The 16,333-nt window shown below is 41.6% G+C and overlaps 1 protein-coding gene across 1 annotated transcript; it reads left to right on the forward strand.

Annotated features, from left to right (window-relative positions):
- Positions 1 to 4,305: 4,305 nt before the first annotated feature.
- LOC112257936 (E3 ubiquitin-protein ligase RNF26) lies at positions 4,306 to 7,351 on the forward strand. The gene is made up of 2 exons (XM_024431885.2): positions 4,306 to 4,493; positions 4,831 to 7,351. The coding sequence occupies exon 2, from the start codon at positions 4,842 to 4,844 to the stop codon at positions 6,243 to 6,245; it is 1,404 nt and encodes a 467-aa protein (XP_024287653.1). The 5' UTR covers positions 4,306 to 4,493; positions 4,831 to 4,841; the 3' UTR covers positions 6,246 to 7,351.
- Positions 7,352 to 16,333: the final 8,982 nt, after the last annotated feature.

Consider the following 16,333-nt stretch of genomic DNA (forward strand, 5'->3'; position numbering starts at 1 on the left):
AGATACTGTAAGGTTATTTCTGAAGGTTGTGCTGAAGGTTTTGGGCTCCAAAGATCTTAATTATAGGTCATAGTGTACAAAAAGTGACCTTGACCTCTTGTTGTTCTGACTTTATTATCAAAGTTAATCATGTATGTCATTAGCTGAAGCTGTATGATCCTTGTTCCCATGAAAGTGTGTGTATCGGGACTGAAATTCACCTCAGGGTATCACACATTACTCTCATCTCAGTTGTAGCAAACATTTCACTAATGTGTGAGATGCAGTGGGTAGGTTGTGTTTAATCTGAATGGTAACCAACATTATGCCCTCTTGAGGATACTATGTTCTTTCTGGTTACAGTGGCTAGTTTTCCTGTAGCTTATTCAACCAAAATCTGAATTCATCCAGGTCAAGACAAGTTCAAACTAAATATTCATGCCACAGTAGGACATTTCAAGGATTGGGGATTAATTAAAGTAAATTACAATCAGTAGTTTTTTTAATGCCCAAAATCATTAGTTAGGTTATGTTTTATTCACATGACTAGTCATCAGAAGTACTCCGTTAATAGGCACCATTATTCCAGAACATGAGGCATAGGATACATTCAAAGATCAAAGTGAATCCACATTGTCAGAAGGTGATTTTCAGCTAGTTAGGAAGCTCTGACAATACTGCTTGTCGTTAATGGACGTGAGTTCAGACACAGGTGCAGGATTGTGCCAAGAGCAATAGGCTAAACAGGTCTAATCTAGAGGTTGACTCGTTGCAATTGAGTTTAAATCAGAGTCCATGACACATTTGTAATGACCATTGCCTGGTCTAGCTGAGGGGGCCTTTTGAATCGTTGAGCCATTGTCTGATCTGCACTTTCACCTTTATTTACAATGACGACCTTTCAAGCACATCAATAAACAACAATTACACTACATATCTACCAATTACACAATACATGCAAGCAAACACAAAATCAAAACACATTCATTTGAAACAAACATTCTTCAGTAAAAAGGCCCTCTAACATCCACCTGAATTGCCCTAAAGGCACCAAATACATAAACTTGATGGACTTTTGGAGATCATTCCACATGAGACACACAAAAAAACTAAAAGCAGATTTTCTTAACTCTGTGAAGATTAAAGGGAACTCCAGGGTTAGCCGTCCCTGAGTCTGGTTATTTATACGTCTGAAGGTTAACAATTAGGTGAGTTATGGCTGAAGTTCATGCAAGAGGCTTTATAGACAAAAAGAGTGTAATGCATCAATCTACGAGACTTCCAGGAGGGCCAGCCTACTTTCTGATAGAAAATGCAATGATGTGTACTGAACCTATCACCCATAATAAAGTATAATGTGCCAATTGATGAAAGCCTCTGAATAAGTAATGAGTGATACACAGTGTCGAATGCTTTAGACAGGTCAATAAAAAGGGCAGCACAGTGTTTCTTCTTATCATGTCTCTTCTTCTTATTCTTCTTGTGTGTGCGGGTGGGTGGAAAGGGAGTTTCTGGGGTGTTTAGGGGAGGAGTGACTGGTGACTGGTGCCAGTCTTCACATTGCTCAGTTACAATGACATGGCTTGTGCTGAAGAGGACTCTAACATCTACGCTGACCCCTTATAACAGCCGTTGCCATGGTGACCCAACATAATTAACAAATTAAACACCTTGGTGTTCCTCAGCTCAGACACATCAAGGTCTGGTTGGTCAGGTGGAGAGAGGGGGTGGACCGTAGGCTGAATCCCAGACACAATGCTGGGTAGGGTAGAGGACAGGGGTGGAGCCAAAGTGGGACCCAGGTGGCCACTTGGAGCGAAATATAGTGTGTTAAAATGGGATCAGGGCACCTCTTAATCATCATTAGAAGGCTAGACACTTTACAATAACTTCTATGTTATCATATTATACCATTTCCTAGTTCTGGCTCTTGTCATTTTTCTATTTACATTATAGTGAGGGTAGCATTTGTAGCTTATTGAAATTCAGCTCGTGATGGTTTGGCGAAGAGTCGGAATATGCTTTTTTTATGCTGTGAAAAATTCAACCACATACTGTAGGTTCCCTATCAAAAGCTTCTTTGAATGGTCACTTCTTATATAAACTATGGGCAACCCTTGCATTTTAAAATGTTGGTATTAATAATATATCCATCCCTCATAATAAAGCTGTTACTTAATTAAAGATGAACCGTTTGTTGTAGGTTATGTACATGTGTTGTGTTAAATTGTTTCTGTAACATTTTCAGTTGAGAACAAGGGTGTGATTGTATGCTTCAGGTTAGCCTCGGGACTTCGTTGACAGACCATTGATAAGGTCCCTATCCCCACACCCAGCCCAGGACAAGGGCAGCCAATTCAGTAGATTTCACCTCCGAGCATGGCCTATGAGCATCGACCGAAGAAAGCAATTATAGCTCAGCTGTTCTTGTAAAGGGGACTTTCACAGGCAGAGAACCCCCAACCCTCAAAATTGTCAGAGTGCCAGAAAATATGAATGCTATTCTTTCATTTGTTCAGTTACCAACTGAAGGCTTGCTCTATTTCGGCTATCAAGATATAATTTAGCCTGAATAGACTATAGGCAATGTTGTTCTGTGTGTCCTTGGCTGTATGGGAAAATGTACTTATCATCGCAACAATAAGTTGAGTGTGCTATTCCCCCATTCTATTATGTCTATGGAACCAATTGTTACATTAGAATCATTGGCATTATTCTATTGACCAATCTATGAATGTCCACTATCTTTCCTATTTGATACATTGAAAGGGTTTATATCAAACATCAACCTAGGATACCGACAGTGCACTTCCACCAACAGAGTCTTGAAAAGCCTTCCTGTTCTCAGAACATCTTAAACATTAAACATGGACAACTCTTTCAGGGTGAGACAGTGGAGGCATCCAATTGTGCTATTAGTAAGGACAAGTGTTGAATGCTCCAAAGGCCTATATGAGGAGTGTTTAGTGCGGGTCCTAATTGGCAGGAGAAGGGTGTCTGATGCAATTTTTCCACATTGGGCTTGAAGGAGAGCAGCAGCTGTGATAAGATGGGCAAGAACAACAAACGGGAGAGGAGTGAGAGAGTGAAAGAGAGTTAGAGAGATTGCAGCTGTCTGAAAAATGTCTGGGAAATAACAAAGGACTAACTGTGGACATTGGGTTACCTATCTGTTAACCTGGAGGCTCATCCATGGAATACCATGATGTCACTTAAAGAGCAAGAGGGCTTGATGTATGGTTTAAGTCATTTGAAGAGGGTAACACCCTATTCTGGACTCCAAATGGAGGCATTTTTGTTGACTGACTCGTGTTAGTCTGTACACTACCACATATTTTTAGAAAGTCGAGTAGCATGACATAAATAGTGGGGAAAGCACAGAGGTGGGTGCAAAACAGCTCTCTCTTCTAAGACAACATCACACACGCACAGCTGGGATGAAGGAACATGACTGATTATGCTTTTCAACCCTCCAAAAGAAGCCATATATTCAGGTTGTGCGATGATTTGATAAGGGCCACGGTTGGCTGCGGTTCCTGAGCAGACAGGATGGGGGTGGACATGGGTGTTAAGCAGTCAAATTTGTGATTTTTTGCCAGTTCCATTATGACTGTCCTCAGGGCAAGCTTGCTGACGAGATCAATCACAGATAACATACATTGGTGTTGAGGGATTTATTGACTCATAATGAGATACAAGACGTCTATTAGAAATAGCATGTTAGTGTCTCACAACATGGACTAGGATCTGCCCAAGATACATTTTCTCATTCTAGAGTCGTTAGTGAATTGTTGAGTGAGATTATGGCTTTATATTTGGGATATCCTACAGTACAGTGGTGTTAATGGTGTTACTACATGAATGGTGTTGCCTCAGGTGAGTAGGTGGGTAAGTAAATACATTAAATATATCAAATTACTTGGCCTGTATTGTCTCTTAAAGCACATAATGACAGGGGGTGACATGAGTGTGCAATATCTCACAGTTTTGCGGTTGACCACTGTCTAGCCAGGAAACACCAGAGCATGGGAAACTATTGAAAAATACATGTGAAAAGAAACTGTAATGGCACTAAATATGTATAAATATGTTCCACTGTCCATGCAAAAACAGGATAATATGGACATGACAGTATGATAAAAAATATATATGATTAAGAGTATAAGGTCACTATGATTGATGATAAACGAACTACTGTTACAATTTAAATATTAGTTAGAATATAATATTTGTATATATTATTATTTTATTCTTTGTCGTTCTTATTTCTTTCGCAGGCATCATAGTTGAAGCAGTCACCATCACAAGATCTGAGTTCGATTATTTTGTCTAGATAGGCTTCTCAAAATTTAATCTTCCTGTCTGGTTGGTCGTGTTTACATGGATGGCTAAAATGACAGCGTCTTTAGATTGGCGCCTGCAAACATTTTTATTGATTGTGTCAACCAGGGTGTATGTCAATCCAATTATCCAATTGATAGCAATTGGTTAGCGTGTTATATACGCTATGTAAGGTGAGATCCGTTTTCTATTTTATCTGCTATAGCTAGCTAGCATAACTTGCTAACTAGCTAGCTGATAGTGGGTGGGGTTTCCATTAGCATTAGAAATAGCATACTAGAGGTGTTTTTTTCTTCAATGTGTCATTTTTAAAATTTCTGTTAATCTCAGTTCGTGTTATGTCATTGGTAATCGGGAATAATAGCTTTAACTAGCCACTTAATAATTTTGCACAGCTTGAAAGTTAGCTAACTATGCTGTTTAGCCTAACTGATAGCATGCTAGCTAACTAGTGTGTTAAACGTAAATGTAGTTCAATGGCAAACTTTAACACGTTCTTGTCTCCTGTAGGGAACACTAATATGGATGTAGTGAACTTTGCTTCCTGTGCTATTGGGAAATGCCTGGACACTTTTTGCCTTCTACTAGACTTGGTCATCTGGTTTGTGAATTGGCTAGGCCGACTTTTCTCCAACATGGGTTCATCAATGCACGACCTGCAAGTGGTCCCGAGTGGCTCCATTTTACTAGAATACTGGAACTGTGCACTGTTCTCTTTCCTCACTGTAACAGAGGTGGTCACAAGCACAGCACACGGAGCTTTCAATCTACTGGAGGGATGGCTTCAGACCTTAGGAGGGGTGTTCGAGAGTTTCAAAATGGTGGGCCACCTCTCTTCTCATGTTGCATGGCGCACCAAGGAGCTGCTACACCGTGGATTCCTGTCTGGACATACTGTGCTTAAACAGACTTGTGACGGTTTTAGCATTGCGTTCAGCCTCGTTCTCTACTTTGTCAACACTATCGTCAACATTCTTCTCATTGGTACCCAGAACTGCTTCTCTGCAATGGTAGGGGCCTGGGAGGCAGTGTCAGGCCCCCTGCATAAAGCCTTGGAGCTGGCCCTCACACTTCTCACCTTCCTATACAGCTGCCTGGTGGGCACCTCTGTACTGCTTTGGACACCCTGCCAACTAGCTCTTGAGTTTCTGGGCTCCCTCGGTCATGTCTTTATCACAGTATTCATGCTCAACATCTATGGCTTGCTCTTAACAGCAGTCATTGTTGCTTTGACCTTGCTATATCTCAACCCAGAGTTGCCTCGTCATGTGGCCCAGCAATGTCTTCACTTTGTCAACACAATCCCAGGAATGCTAAGTCTACAGAGAACCATCTATAGACTTTACCTGCTGGCCATGGAGCAAGCTCAAGCTCTTCAGGACAATGGAGCTGGACCACAGGCTATGGGGCAGGTGGCCCAAGCAAGACAGCCAAGGGGCAGAACAGTACAGACTTCTGTAGACCAAGGTGGAGTGGGGCACCTAGTTCTGGATCCAAGGGCCCCAGGTATTCCTACTGACCATACAGGTACCCTTCTTCCCCCAGAACAGACTGGAAGAGAACAAGTGGAGTTATACTCAACACTTCAACACCTCGACAGTAGGTGGGATGACATCAACCTTGACCCAGACCAATACCACCACCAGTCTACAACAAGGACTACAGTGAAGCAGCAGCCTGCCTCTGGCCAAGGCAGCCAGGCCCCTCCAGTTGACACTGGCCTCCTCAGTCTATTGAAGGAGCATGAGGAGAGGAAGAAGTGCGTAATCTGTCAGGACAGGGTCAAGAACGTGTTGCTGCTGCCCTGCCGCCACCTGTGCCTGTGTCGCCACTGCTCGGCCATCTTGCTACAGCAGCCCCCCCAGCAGCACAGCTGTCCCCTCTGCCGACAGGCCATCACACAAACCATGGATGTCTTTCTCTGAGGGAACCGGTAGTGCACTTTGGGGTACCATTTCAGACACTCCCCCATAGTTAAAGAGCGGGACACTGATAAATACATAGAAAGAAATGCAGCCAGTCTGAAAACAACCCCAGTTAGCATAATGGGGATGGCTTCAGCTTGACTTCCAATGGGCTTTAAAAGAGCTTCTGCCATATTACTTATTTCTTTTGTACATTTTAGATCTACGAACACTGAAGGGGAAGACTTTAAACTCAGGATAATGAGTGATGATAGACCTCCACAATGTATAGCTGTGCTGATAAAACACAACTCTTGTCCACTGTCATGTAAAAAATGGTACTGTATGTATGGTGCCTATTTAGTGGGGTGGAACATTCAGATAGACATGAATTTTATAGAATAGCACTGACTGTAGAGTTTTGTTGGCTCTGTGCAGTACATTGCTATCCATGCTCTGACCCAAATAAGCCCATAGGGTTTCTGATGCTCACACTTTGCTTCCACCAGTTCAATTAATTCATATTGCAGCTTGCATTTTAGGCGTTTGGTCCTTTAGTTTATATAATGTGGATATATCCTTGATGGTTTTCCACAGTTGCACTAACTATATTGCACTGGCTACGAAGCTGCTGTGCTGGCTTGTGAGTGAACAGTGAACAAAATATTACATTTGTAATTGAATAGACATTGAATACTTCCAGTTCCATCTTTCAGGCACATACTGTAGGAGCGCTGCACCTGTACTGTCATATATTTTATATAGATAACTTAGAAATGACTTATAGGCCTATAACAATGTATAAATTGTGAAGATGAGGAATAATCCCATTTGTTTGAGAACTAATAAATTCAGAGTGAACTAGACTAACGTTGCTCTAATATATTTCAAGGAACTGTTTATCATCCATACTGTATATGTATACTGGAAAAATGTTACACTACCTTAAGTTTGTGTTATGATTTGATGCACAAGGTCATGCATTTTTCTATGTTTTGTACTTATGAATGTTTTTTTAAAGTTATTCAGATACACGTGTTGTCTATTCATTACCCTTGTCAATGTTTTTGTATCATATCAAATAAACATGCAACAGGCTATGCCTTGTAGGCTATAGTTCCATATTATTCATGTGTACTTGACGGTGTGTATTTATTCATCAAAACTAACAAGCTGAAATCCCACTCTTGATCATATACATAATGGACTGATTGCTAATCTGCCTGCAAGAAGCTTTACCTATGAAACAGCCTAGAAGGCAGCATCTTGATTTACCATTCTCTGTTGAATCTGATCAAGCTCTGAGGCTGCTATTGAATCTGATCAGCCTGTCGGGAATGTAGCTCACCCACTCTGTAAATGTAAATATTATCCATAAAACATGAAGTGTCCCTTACAATTATACACATATCAGTTATGCAAGCTAACAATCAGCATAGATAACTGTCTAGCTAGCTAACAAGACCACCTAGCTAACTAGCGAGCTAGTTCGCCCACAAGTCTAGCCAAGTTAGCTGTGTTGTTGCTTGCTGTGGTCTTCGGGGTGGCACACAGCCTGGGAGACCGTGCTGCCTGTCAGCTATCAATCAGGTCTTAAATGTCTCTTAGCTCAACGGTAAGGGACAATTAACTTGCTAACATTCTAACTTGTAAACTAATAATGAGCTCCAAACACAAATGAAAGCATGGTTAGAATGAAATGTACCATCCCTTAGTGTAGCAAACAATAAAAATGTATGCATTGATCCACCATGGGCTCTGCCACCTCAACCATACTGTCAATCTATCATCAATCCCTCCACTCTTATTTCTAGAGTTTCTCGGGATCTCAACAAAACAACTTTTATGTCGTGATCATGAGAAAATTGTTGTGATCTAGACAAAAAAAAGTCATGTCGTGATCATGTGAAAATTATTTTAATATCGACAAAACTATTGTTATGTTTGTGATCATGAGATAAATAAGTTGTGAACTCAACATAACGAGGGAATATTCTTTTTATACATATGTCCTCTCTGGACTTCTGTAGAGATCTATATTTTACACATCGATACAATTTGTCTAGGATTGAGACTACATTAGTAACACTTCACCATACCTTTATATGTCACATATTGGGGACTAAGCAAAACTGAAATGTTAACACCACTGCAGATGGTGTGTGTACACCATAGGGCATGGTGGTAGACTATTCACATGCATTTTATTCATTGACATAAATCTGTATGATGGATGTCTCACACACAGTGACCCCCAGATATTTTTGGCCAAGGAAAAAAATATGCAAACAATGCAGTTTTAAGTGTTTTGCTGTTTTGGTAATCATATTCACTGTATGAGCTCTGATTTGTCATTGTGTCATTTTAATAGTACTGTGAGACTGGTGTGGGCTACAATGATCTGTCACCTGCTCCCCTGTCTATTATTCAATGTAAAGAACAGTAGTTTAATACACAGGAGTTCCTCGGTTGAAAGTGCTTGAATCCAGGTTACACTGCAGTGCATTCTATCTGAGAAAAGTTTGTATTGACTTTACACATCAACTAGTATGAAACAGTAAAACGTACATAATTGATTGAATGCCACCCACACTCAGTCATTACTACCCCGTATTATCATTTAAACGCCATTGGGAAATTGAATTCAGGCCTTATGTTTTTCTCTTTCAGCACAAGAGAAAGAACATGAGGGAACAGCAGGGGGGTAAAGGCCCCTTCCTTAGTGGGACGTCTTGCTCTTGAGGCAGGGGAGTGGCCCTGTTCTGCCCTACCTCTCTCTGGACCAGCCGTTGTTCCCCTCCTGACCTGGCACTGGGCCAGCAAGGCTGCCATTACAGGGCCTTAGTTGGTTCTGGGGGGATAATTGGCCAGCAGGAGCCCTCTCTGGACCCTCCAGGCTGAGTGACAACTAGGAGAAAGAGAGCCGCGACTCCCCGCGTCCGCTGTGACAGCTGTCTCACCCAGCCACTCATGCCTCGCCCATTGTCTGAGGTGTCCTAATAGCTGCCTATGTAGAATAAAGAAAAAACATGCACGTCTTTTCATAATGAGGCAATTTTTTGGAGGGTTTTGTCGTGAGGTGCAAAATGCACATTCTCATTGAAAGGTTTTGGTGCTTTTGAAAATTAAAGTCCCATCAGTTCATGCTGACCTCAAAATTGCCAACAGACTATTTGCTTCACCATAATTTTCTATCGCCTCAATGTACACAGTGTACAAAACATTAAGGACACCTTTTCTTTCCATGACATAGACTGACCAGGTGAAAGCCATGATCTCTTATTGATGTCACCTGTTAAATCCACTTCAATCAGTGTAGATGAAGAGGAGACAGGTTAAAGAAGGATTTTTAAGCCTTGAGACATGGATTGTGTGTGTGTGTGTGCCATTCAGTGGGTAAATGGGCAAGAGAAAAGATTTAAGTGCCTTTGAACAGGGTATGGTAGTAAGTGCCAGGCGCACAGGTTTGTGTCAAGAACTGCAACACTGCTGGGTTTTTCACAGTTTCCCATGTGTATCAAGAATGGTCCGCCACCCAAACAGCCAACTTGACAAAACTGAGGGAAGCTTTGGAGTCAACATGGGCCAGCATCCTTTTGCAACTTCATATTAGGATGGTGTCCTTTATGTTTTGTACACTCTTCAGAGACTGTATTCTATGTCCATCTCTAGCTGTCCATTGCCTGTCCGTAATGTCAAGTGTTGGGAGTGTTGGTAACCATGGAGCTCCATATAGACAGAGAGAAGCTTGGGGGGGGTCCTCCTCCACTCCCAGACTGCGGGCCAGGCAGAGCGGGTGGGTGCGTAGGAGGGCTTTTGTCTTCTCCTCTCCCTGACTCTAGTGGGCTGCCAGCCAGGATAATTCAATCTGTCACCAGCTGTCTGCTAGGCTGTACCAGGGCCAGTCCCTCCCCCTCACTGCCCACCACTCTCTGACTGGGTCAGGTCACACCACAAAGGCCAAGGGATGAGCCTCTGTCTGCTGGGAATCCCTGTTCCATGTTATTCACCATTAAATGATGGGAAATAAGCCTACTTACAAAGTAGAAAACCGTCCCTAACTATAGTATCTGTTTACAAGCACGATGCATCATGGAGTATTGGTGCTAACTATTTATTGAAACTACTGTATGTTGTAATTTAGGCAGTATGTTGCCATTTGTAATTGCTCCAAAAAATAAATATAATGAGAATGTTTATTTATCAAGGTTCAGATTTAAGTTTTTTTTTCTTCACAAAAGTCTGAAATGTTTCCTTATGTTTTGCCCCAAAATTACAAGCTTGAAATTGGGGTTTCACAGTTATTTGAAGTATGTTTTAATTGATTTTACACTCAGGAAAATGTGGAATTTGTCACCACCGCCCCCAGAAGACAGAAAATCCCTTTGAGGCAAAAGCCTAAAAAGTGATGGTGTTGTTAGCTTTCCAGAATACCTGAGCTGCTGCTAAGAAATTGCTGGAGTCTGCTTATATTTGTGCCAGTCTTTTCTTTCAACCGAGACCGTTGAGAAATATCCCCAAGCTGTGAGCTGGACATCTAAATGGTAGGCAGAAACCACCTTGTTTCTATTGTCCTAGCAGTAAACATAGATCAGAGTAGAACATCAGTGTAATTACAAGCTCAGGCTCAATAACTGGCCAGTAAAAACAAATAGAAAAGCTATGGGAACAGTGGTGTCTAGGGTATATGAAGGCGAAGGTTAACTAGTAGCCTTGTTCCATTAGGAGGCTAGAGAACGGAGCAGCAGCAGGAGAGCAATGGCCTTTCAGCACCCTGGAGAGCAGGCCAGGGCCACCCCAATCCAATGACAGTCTGTCCTCAAAGGGCAGCCACGGAGGAACAAAGGCTTGGAGGCCGTTGGGAGGGGATGCACAGGAAAATAAATGTAATTGATCATACGGAGCGCTGGATTGAAGAAATGTGTTTTGTGGCCAACAGAAATTCCCAATACAGTTCTGTAATTGTAGGCATATGTGCAATTTCTTTAGAAAAAAGGAAAACTATGGTGGAATCAATTAATTCTATATCAAAATACACTACATGACCAAAAGTATGTGGACATCTGCTTGTCGAACAACTCCTTCCGAAATCATAGGCATTAACATGGAGTTGGTCCCATCTTTGCTGCTATAAAAGCCTCCACTCTTCTGGGAAGGCTTTCCACTAGATGTTGGGACATTGCTGCGGGGACTGGCTTCCATTCAGCCACAAGAGCATTACGGAGGTCGGGCACTGATGTTGGGTGATTAGGGGTTCGATGGGGTTGAGATTAGGGCTCTGTGCAGGCCAGTCAAGTTCTTCCACACCGATCTGGACAAACCATTTCTGTACGCACCTCGCTTTGTGCATGGGAGCATTGTCATGCTGAAACAGGAAAGGGCCTTCCCCGAACTGTTGCTGCAAAATTGGAAGCACAGAATGGTCTAGAATGTTATTGTATGCTGTAGTGTTAAGATTTCCCTTCACTGGATCTAAGGGGCCTAGCCCGAACTAACAGGACCAGACCATTATTCCTCCTCCACCAAACTTTACAGTTGGCACTATACAATCGGGCAGGTAGCGTTCTCCTGGCATCTACCAAACCCAGATTCGTCCATCGGACTGCCATATGGTGAAGCGTGATTCATCACTCCAGAGAACGTGTTTCCACTTCTCCAGAGTCCAATGGCAGCAAGCTTTATACCACTCCAGCTGACGCTTGGCATTGCGCATGGTGATCTTAGGCTTGCTCGGACATGAAAACCCATTTCATGAAGCTCCCAACGAAAAGTTATTGTGCTGACGTTGCTTTCAGGCACAGTTTGGAACTTGGTAGTGAGTGTTGCAACCGAGGACAGACATTTTTACGCGCTACACACTTTAGCGGCCCCGTTCTGTGAGCTTGTGTGGCCTACCACTTCGCGGCTGAGCCGTTGTTGCTCCAAGACGTTTCCACTTTACAATGACAGCACTTACAGTTGACCGGGGCACCTCTAACTGGGCAGAAATTTGACAAACTGACTTGTTGGAAAGGTGGCATCCTACGACAGTGCCAAGTTGAATGTCACTGAGCTCTTCAGTAAGGCCCTTTTACTGCCAATCTATGGAGATCGCATGGCTATGTGCTCGATTTTATACACCTATCAGTAAAGGGTATGGCTGAAAAAGATAAATCCACTAATTTGAAGGGTGTCCACATACTTTTGTATCTATAGTGTACATGGCTAGACTTTTATTAATTTCATTTAAGAAATGTTTGTTTCAACTCCACCAAAAATGGCACATTGCTGGTGAAAGAAGGCTACGCTTGGCTACTTCAGAATGCTGTTTGACTGTCTGGAAGAAACTAAAAGCACCTAAGGTGAATAACAAGCATAGTTTCTGCTGCCTGCATTTTCTGGTTGCTATAGGAACGTGTGTAGTTGAAACCACAGAAACCCTGAATATGTGTAATCATTGCTTGAGTGTGGGGAACTCATGCCAGGGTTATTCCCCATGTGCCATGCTGAATAAAGATGAATTCTCTTTTTAATCCATGTTCTGCCAGCCACAAGCGTACTGAAACATACTGTACTCTGAGTTTTTATGATGTGCCTTTTATGTCCATGTAAGAATTGGACAGAATATATTTTTTTATATAAATGTGCATATTTGAGTCTTATGTGTCTATAATTCAACTAGGCCACTACGTAAACCTGAGTGGGACCAAATTGTGTACATTTCAATGAGGAAATAACTAGCTAAAAGTAGCCATGCTCAATGAAAACCTAAATCTTATTGACAACTTCATGTAAGGACATATGACCATAGGGTCACTGTTTAGCCAGTTTTGTTTAACCAGCAATTTATGTATGCATAATTGAGCAGCTTTTTTCCATTGATTGGCTGCATAATCTGTCCATGTAAATTTAGCCCAAGGAGAACTTTCCACAAGCCCTATTGATCATCCATTACTCATACACTTTATGATCTTATCGCAACATCCCATTTTCTAAAAGGACTTACCAATAGATGGAAGCACAATGGAAACAGACAAGAGATCATAAAGAATATGAACTACCTGATTTAAAATATATATATATATATATATATATATATATATGTACAGTGCCTTGCGAAAGTATTCGGCCCCCTTGAACTTTGCGACCTTTTGCCACATTTCAGGCTTCAAACAAAGATATAAAACTTTTTTTTTTGCACGTCCAATTTTTCAGTTTTTGATTTGTTAAAAAAGTTTGAAATATCCAATAAATGTCGTTCCACTTCATGATTGTGTCCCACTTGTTGTTGATTCTTCACAAAAAAATACAGTTTTATATCTTTATGTTTGAAGCCTGAAATGTGGCAAAAGGTCGCAAAGTTCAAGGGGGCCGAATACTTTCGCAAGGCACTGTATAAGGCCTTCTGTAATCACAATTGTAAATTGTTCAACATGCTCTTGAACAGTGCTGGAAAAAGTACCCAATTTTCATCCTTGAGTAAAAGTAAAGATACCTTAATAGAAAATGACTCAAGTAAAATTGAAAGTCTAAAAGTATTTGGTTTAAAATATACTTAAGTATCAAAAGTATAAATAATTTCTAATTCTTTATATTAAGCAAACCAGATGGCACAATGTTTTTATTTTATTTACAGATAGCTGGGGGCACACTCCAACATCATTTACAAACGAAGCATTTGTGTTTAGTGAGCCGCCAGATCAAAGGCAGTATGGGGATGTTCTCTTGGTAAGTGTGTGAATTGGACAATTTTCCTGCTAAGCCCTGAAAATGTAATGAGCACTTTTGGGTGTCATGGGAAAATGTATGGAGTCAAAAGTACATTAATTTCTTTAGGAATGTAGTGGAGTAACAATTGTCAAAAATATAAATAGTAAAGTACAGACACCCCCCAAAAAACATCTTAAGTAGTACTTTAAAGTATTTTCACTTAAGTTTACACCACTGCTCAAATTAAGTCAAATTCTTTCCCTTATTTTGATTTCTGAATCACATGAGTTACTTCACTATGTCAGTATTCACATTATGCAATTTAACTGCAAATAAAGCTTTAATTTCTGTAGCTACATCAGCATAAGACCTAGCCAACCGTAGAGAAACCTCTGACTACTCCCACCATATTGATCATACTACCCTCCTTGCATATCATGACATTCAAGACCAATCATAGTGGCACTATAGCTTGGGATGTTAAAATGTCCCCCCTGAAGAGTTACTCTTTTCATTGTGTGCAGGTCAAGAGTAGTAAGGGCACCAAGCAAACCTGTACATACTCAAATCAGGATTCTCCCTGTATCCCCCGTTGCACTGAGAAAGAGCTCTCACTCTATCACTAAACTAATGGGGTCCCTCTTCCCCCACTCCACCCTTCTTAATCACCCCATCCCAGATTGAACTTCATTAACATTGCCCTTCTGCCTCACTCACTGGCTCCCTATCTGACAGAAACACTATTTCGGGCCCACTCAGGGATAGCTGCTACTCTGCAGCCCTGTCAGCAACGTGTCCTGGCTGAGTGAGAAGGTGGAAAAAGAAAGACAAGTTATTTATCAGCGGACTCGAGCCCCGGTGTAATCCAACAGTGGCAGGGTAGGGAGAGAGGGGGATTGGGGAGATGCAAAGAGGGAATGGGAAAGAAGGGGATTGAAGAGAGAGGAAGAAGGAACAAGAGAGAAAGGTGGGCTTACAGTAGGCAGCCTGTCCAGTCTTCCCATTCCACCCTACTGATGAGAGGCTCCATCCCTGCGTCCTTGGGCTCGTTTGGGTGCCCCCCCGCTGCTTTGGCGTTAACGGGAGAGAGAGATGAAAGCGAGCGAGAGGGTGGGACTGCTAACCAAGTCCTCCCCTCCCCCATATTCAGACCCCTCACTGCTTTCCTCATCCTTTTTATTCTGCTCAGGCTCAGTGCTAGCCCTCCAGCAGCACAACATCTAAGACATGTCACTTTTTGGGAGAGCAGAACTACTGTACAATACACTCTATGTACCATAACATTCACAATAGTTGTATGGAAATTTGGCAAAAATGTTGTACATTTTTCAAATGGTACCAATTCTTTGTGACCTAAGTTTCCATTGTGCATATTCACATCTACTGCATCGGATAAATATTTAGTGCCTTTACACGTCTTGGAATTGTGAGTTGGCTGTGGAACATTTATACATATTAAACCACAACATTAATATGCCGAGTAGACTAAGATGTGAAAGTATTATTTTATTTTAACTTTATTTATCTAGGCAAGTCAAAAGGCCTTTGTGGGGACGAGGGCTGAGATAAAAAATAAATTAAAAAAGATGACAAAACACATCACAAGAGACAACACAACACTACATAAAGAGAGACCTAAGACAACAACATAGCAAGGCAGCAACACATGACAAAACAGTGTGGTAGCAACAAAACATGGTAGCAGCACCAAACATGGTACAAACATTATTGGGCACAGACAACAGCACAAAGAAGGTAGAGACACAACAATACATCATGCAAAGCAGTCACAACTGTCAGTAAGAGTGTCCATGATTGAGTCTTTGAATGAAGAGATTGAGATAAAAGTATCCCCAGGCTTCAGAAATAAAAAGAAACCAGACATACGTCTCATGTTTAATTATGAGCATGAAAAGGTTTGAACCTGACTTCACAGACATGTTATGCTACTTTGATGTTACCTGACTGGATCCACCACAACAGGCTAACAAATGATTCAAATAATTATACAATGAATTTAGAATTGGGGTGTGAGCATGCATGTAAATGTGCATCTGGCCTTGTTTGGGGGGAAATCTGTACACCTATTTGAATGTACTCTCTGCTGGTAAAATGTAGGCCAACATTCAATTAAATGTGTTTTTATTGTATTTATACATAGGCTGTAATTACATTCCCGGTATCCATTAACAGGAAGGACCCTTTGTGAATATGGAGCCTGGGGTTCCAGTCATGGACATCACACAACTGTATGATCACTGCTGGGACTCCCACCAAGACCATACTGTCAGAGCAGCCCACTGTCAAACCAGCTACTTATCAGTCAGTCAACATCATACAGCATTAGACATCACAGACAAGCCTAGACTGCATCTGACAGAGACCATGATGAGAAAGGATTGGAATTATTTAAATGATAC

The sequence above is a fragment of the Oncorhynchus tshawytscha genome, linkage group LG09 (genome assembly GCF_018296145.1).
Source record: "Oncorhynchus tshawytscha isolate Ot180627B linkage group LG09, Otsh_v2.0, whole genome shotgun sequence".
NCBI lineage: Eukaryota > Metazoa > Chordata > Actinopteri > Salmoniformes > Salmonidae > Oncorhynchus > Oncorhynchus tshawytscha.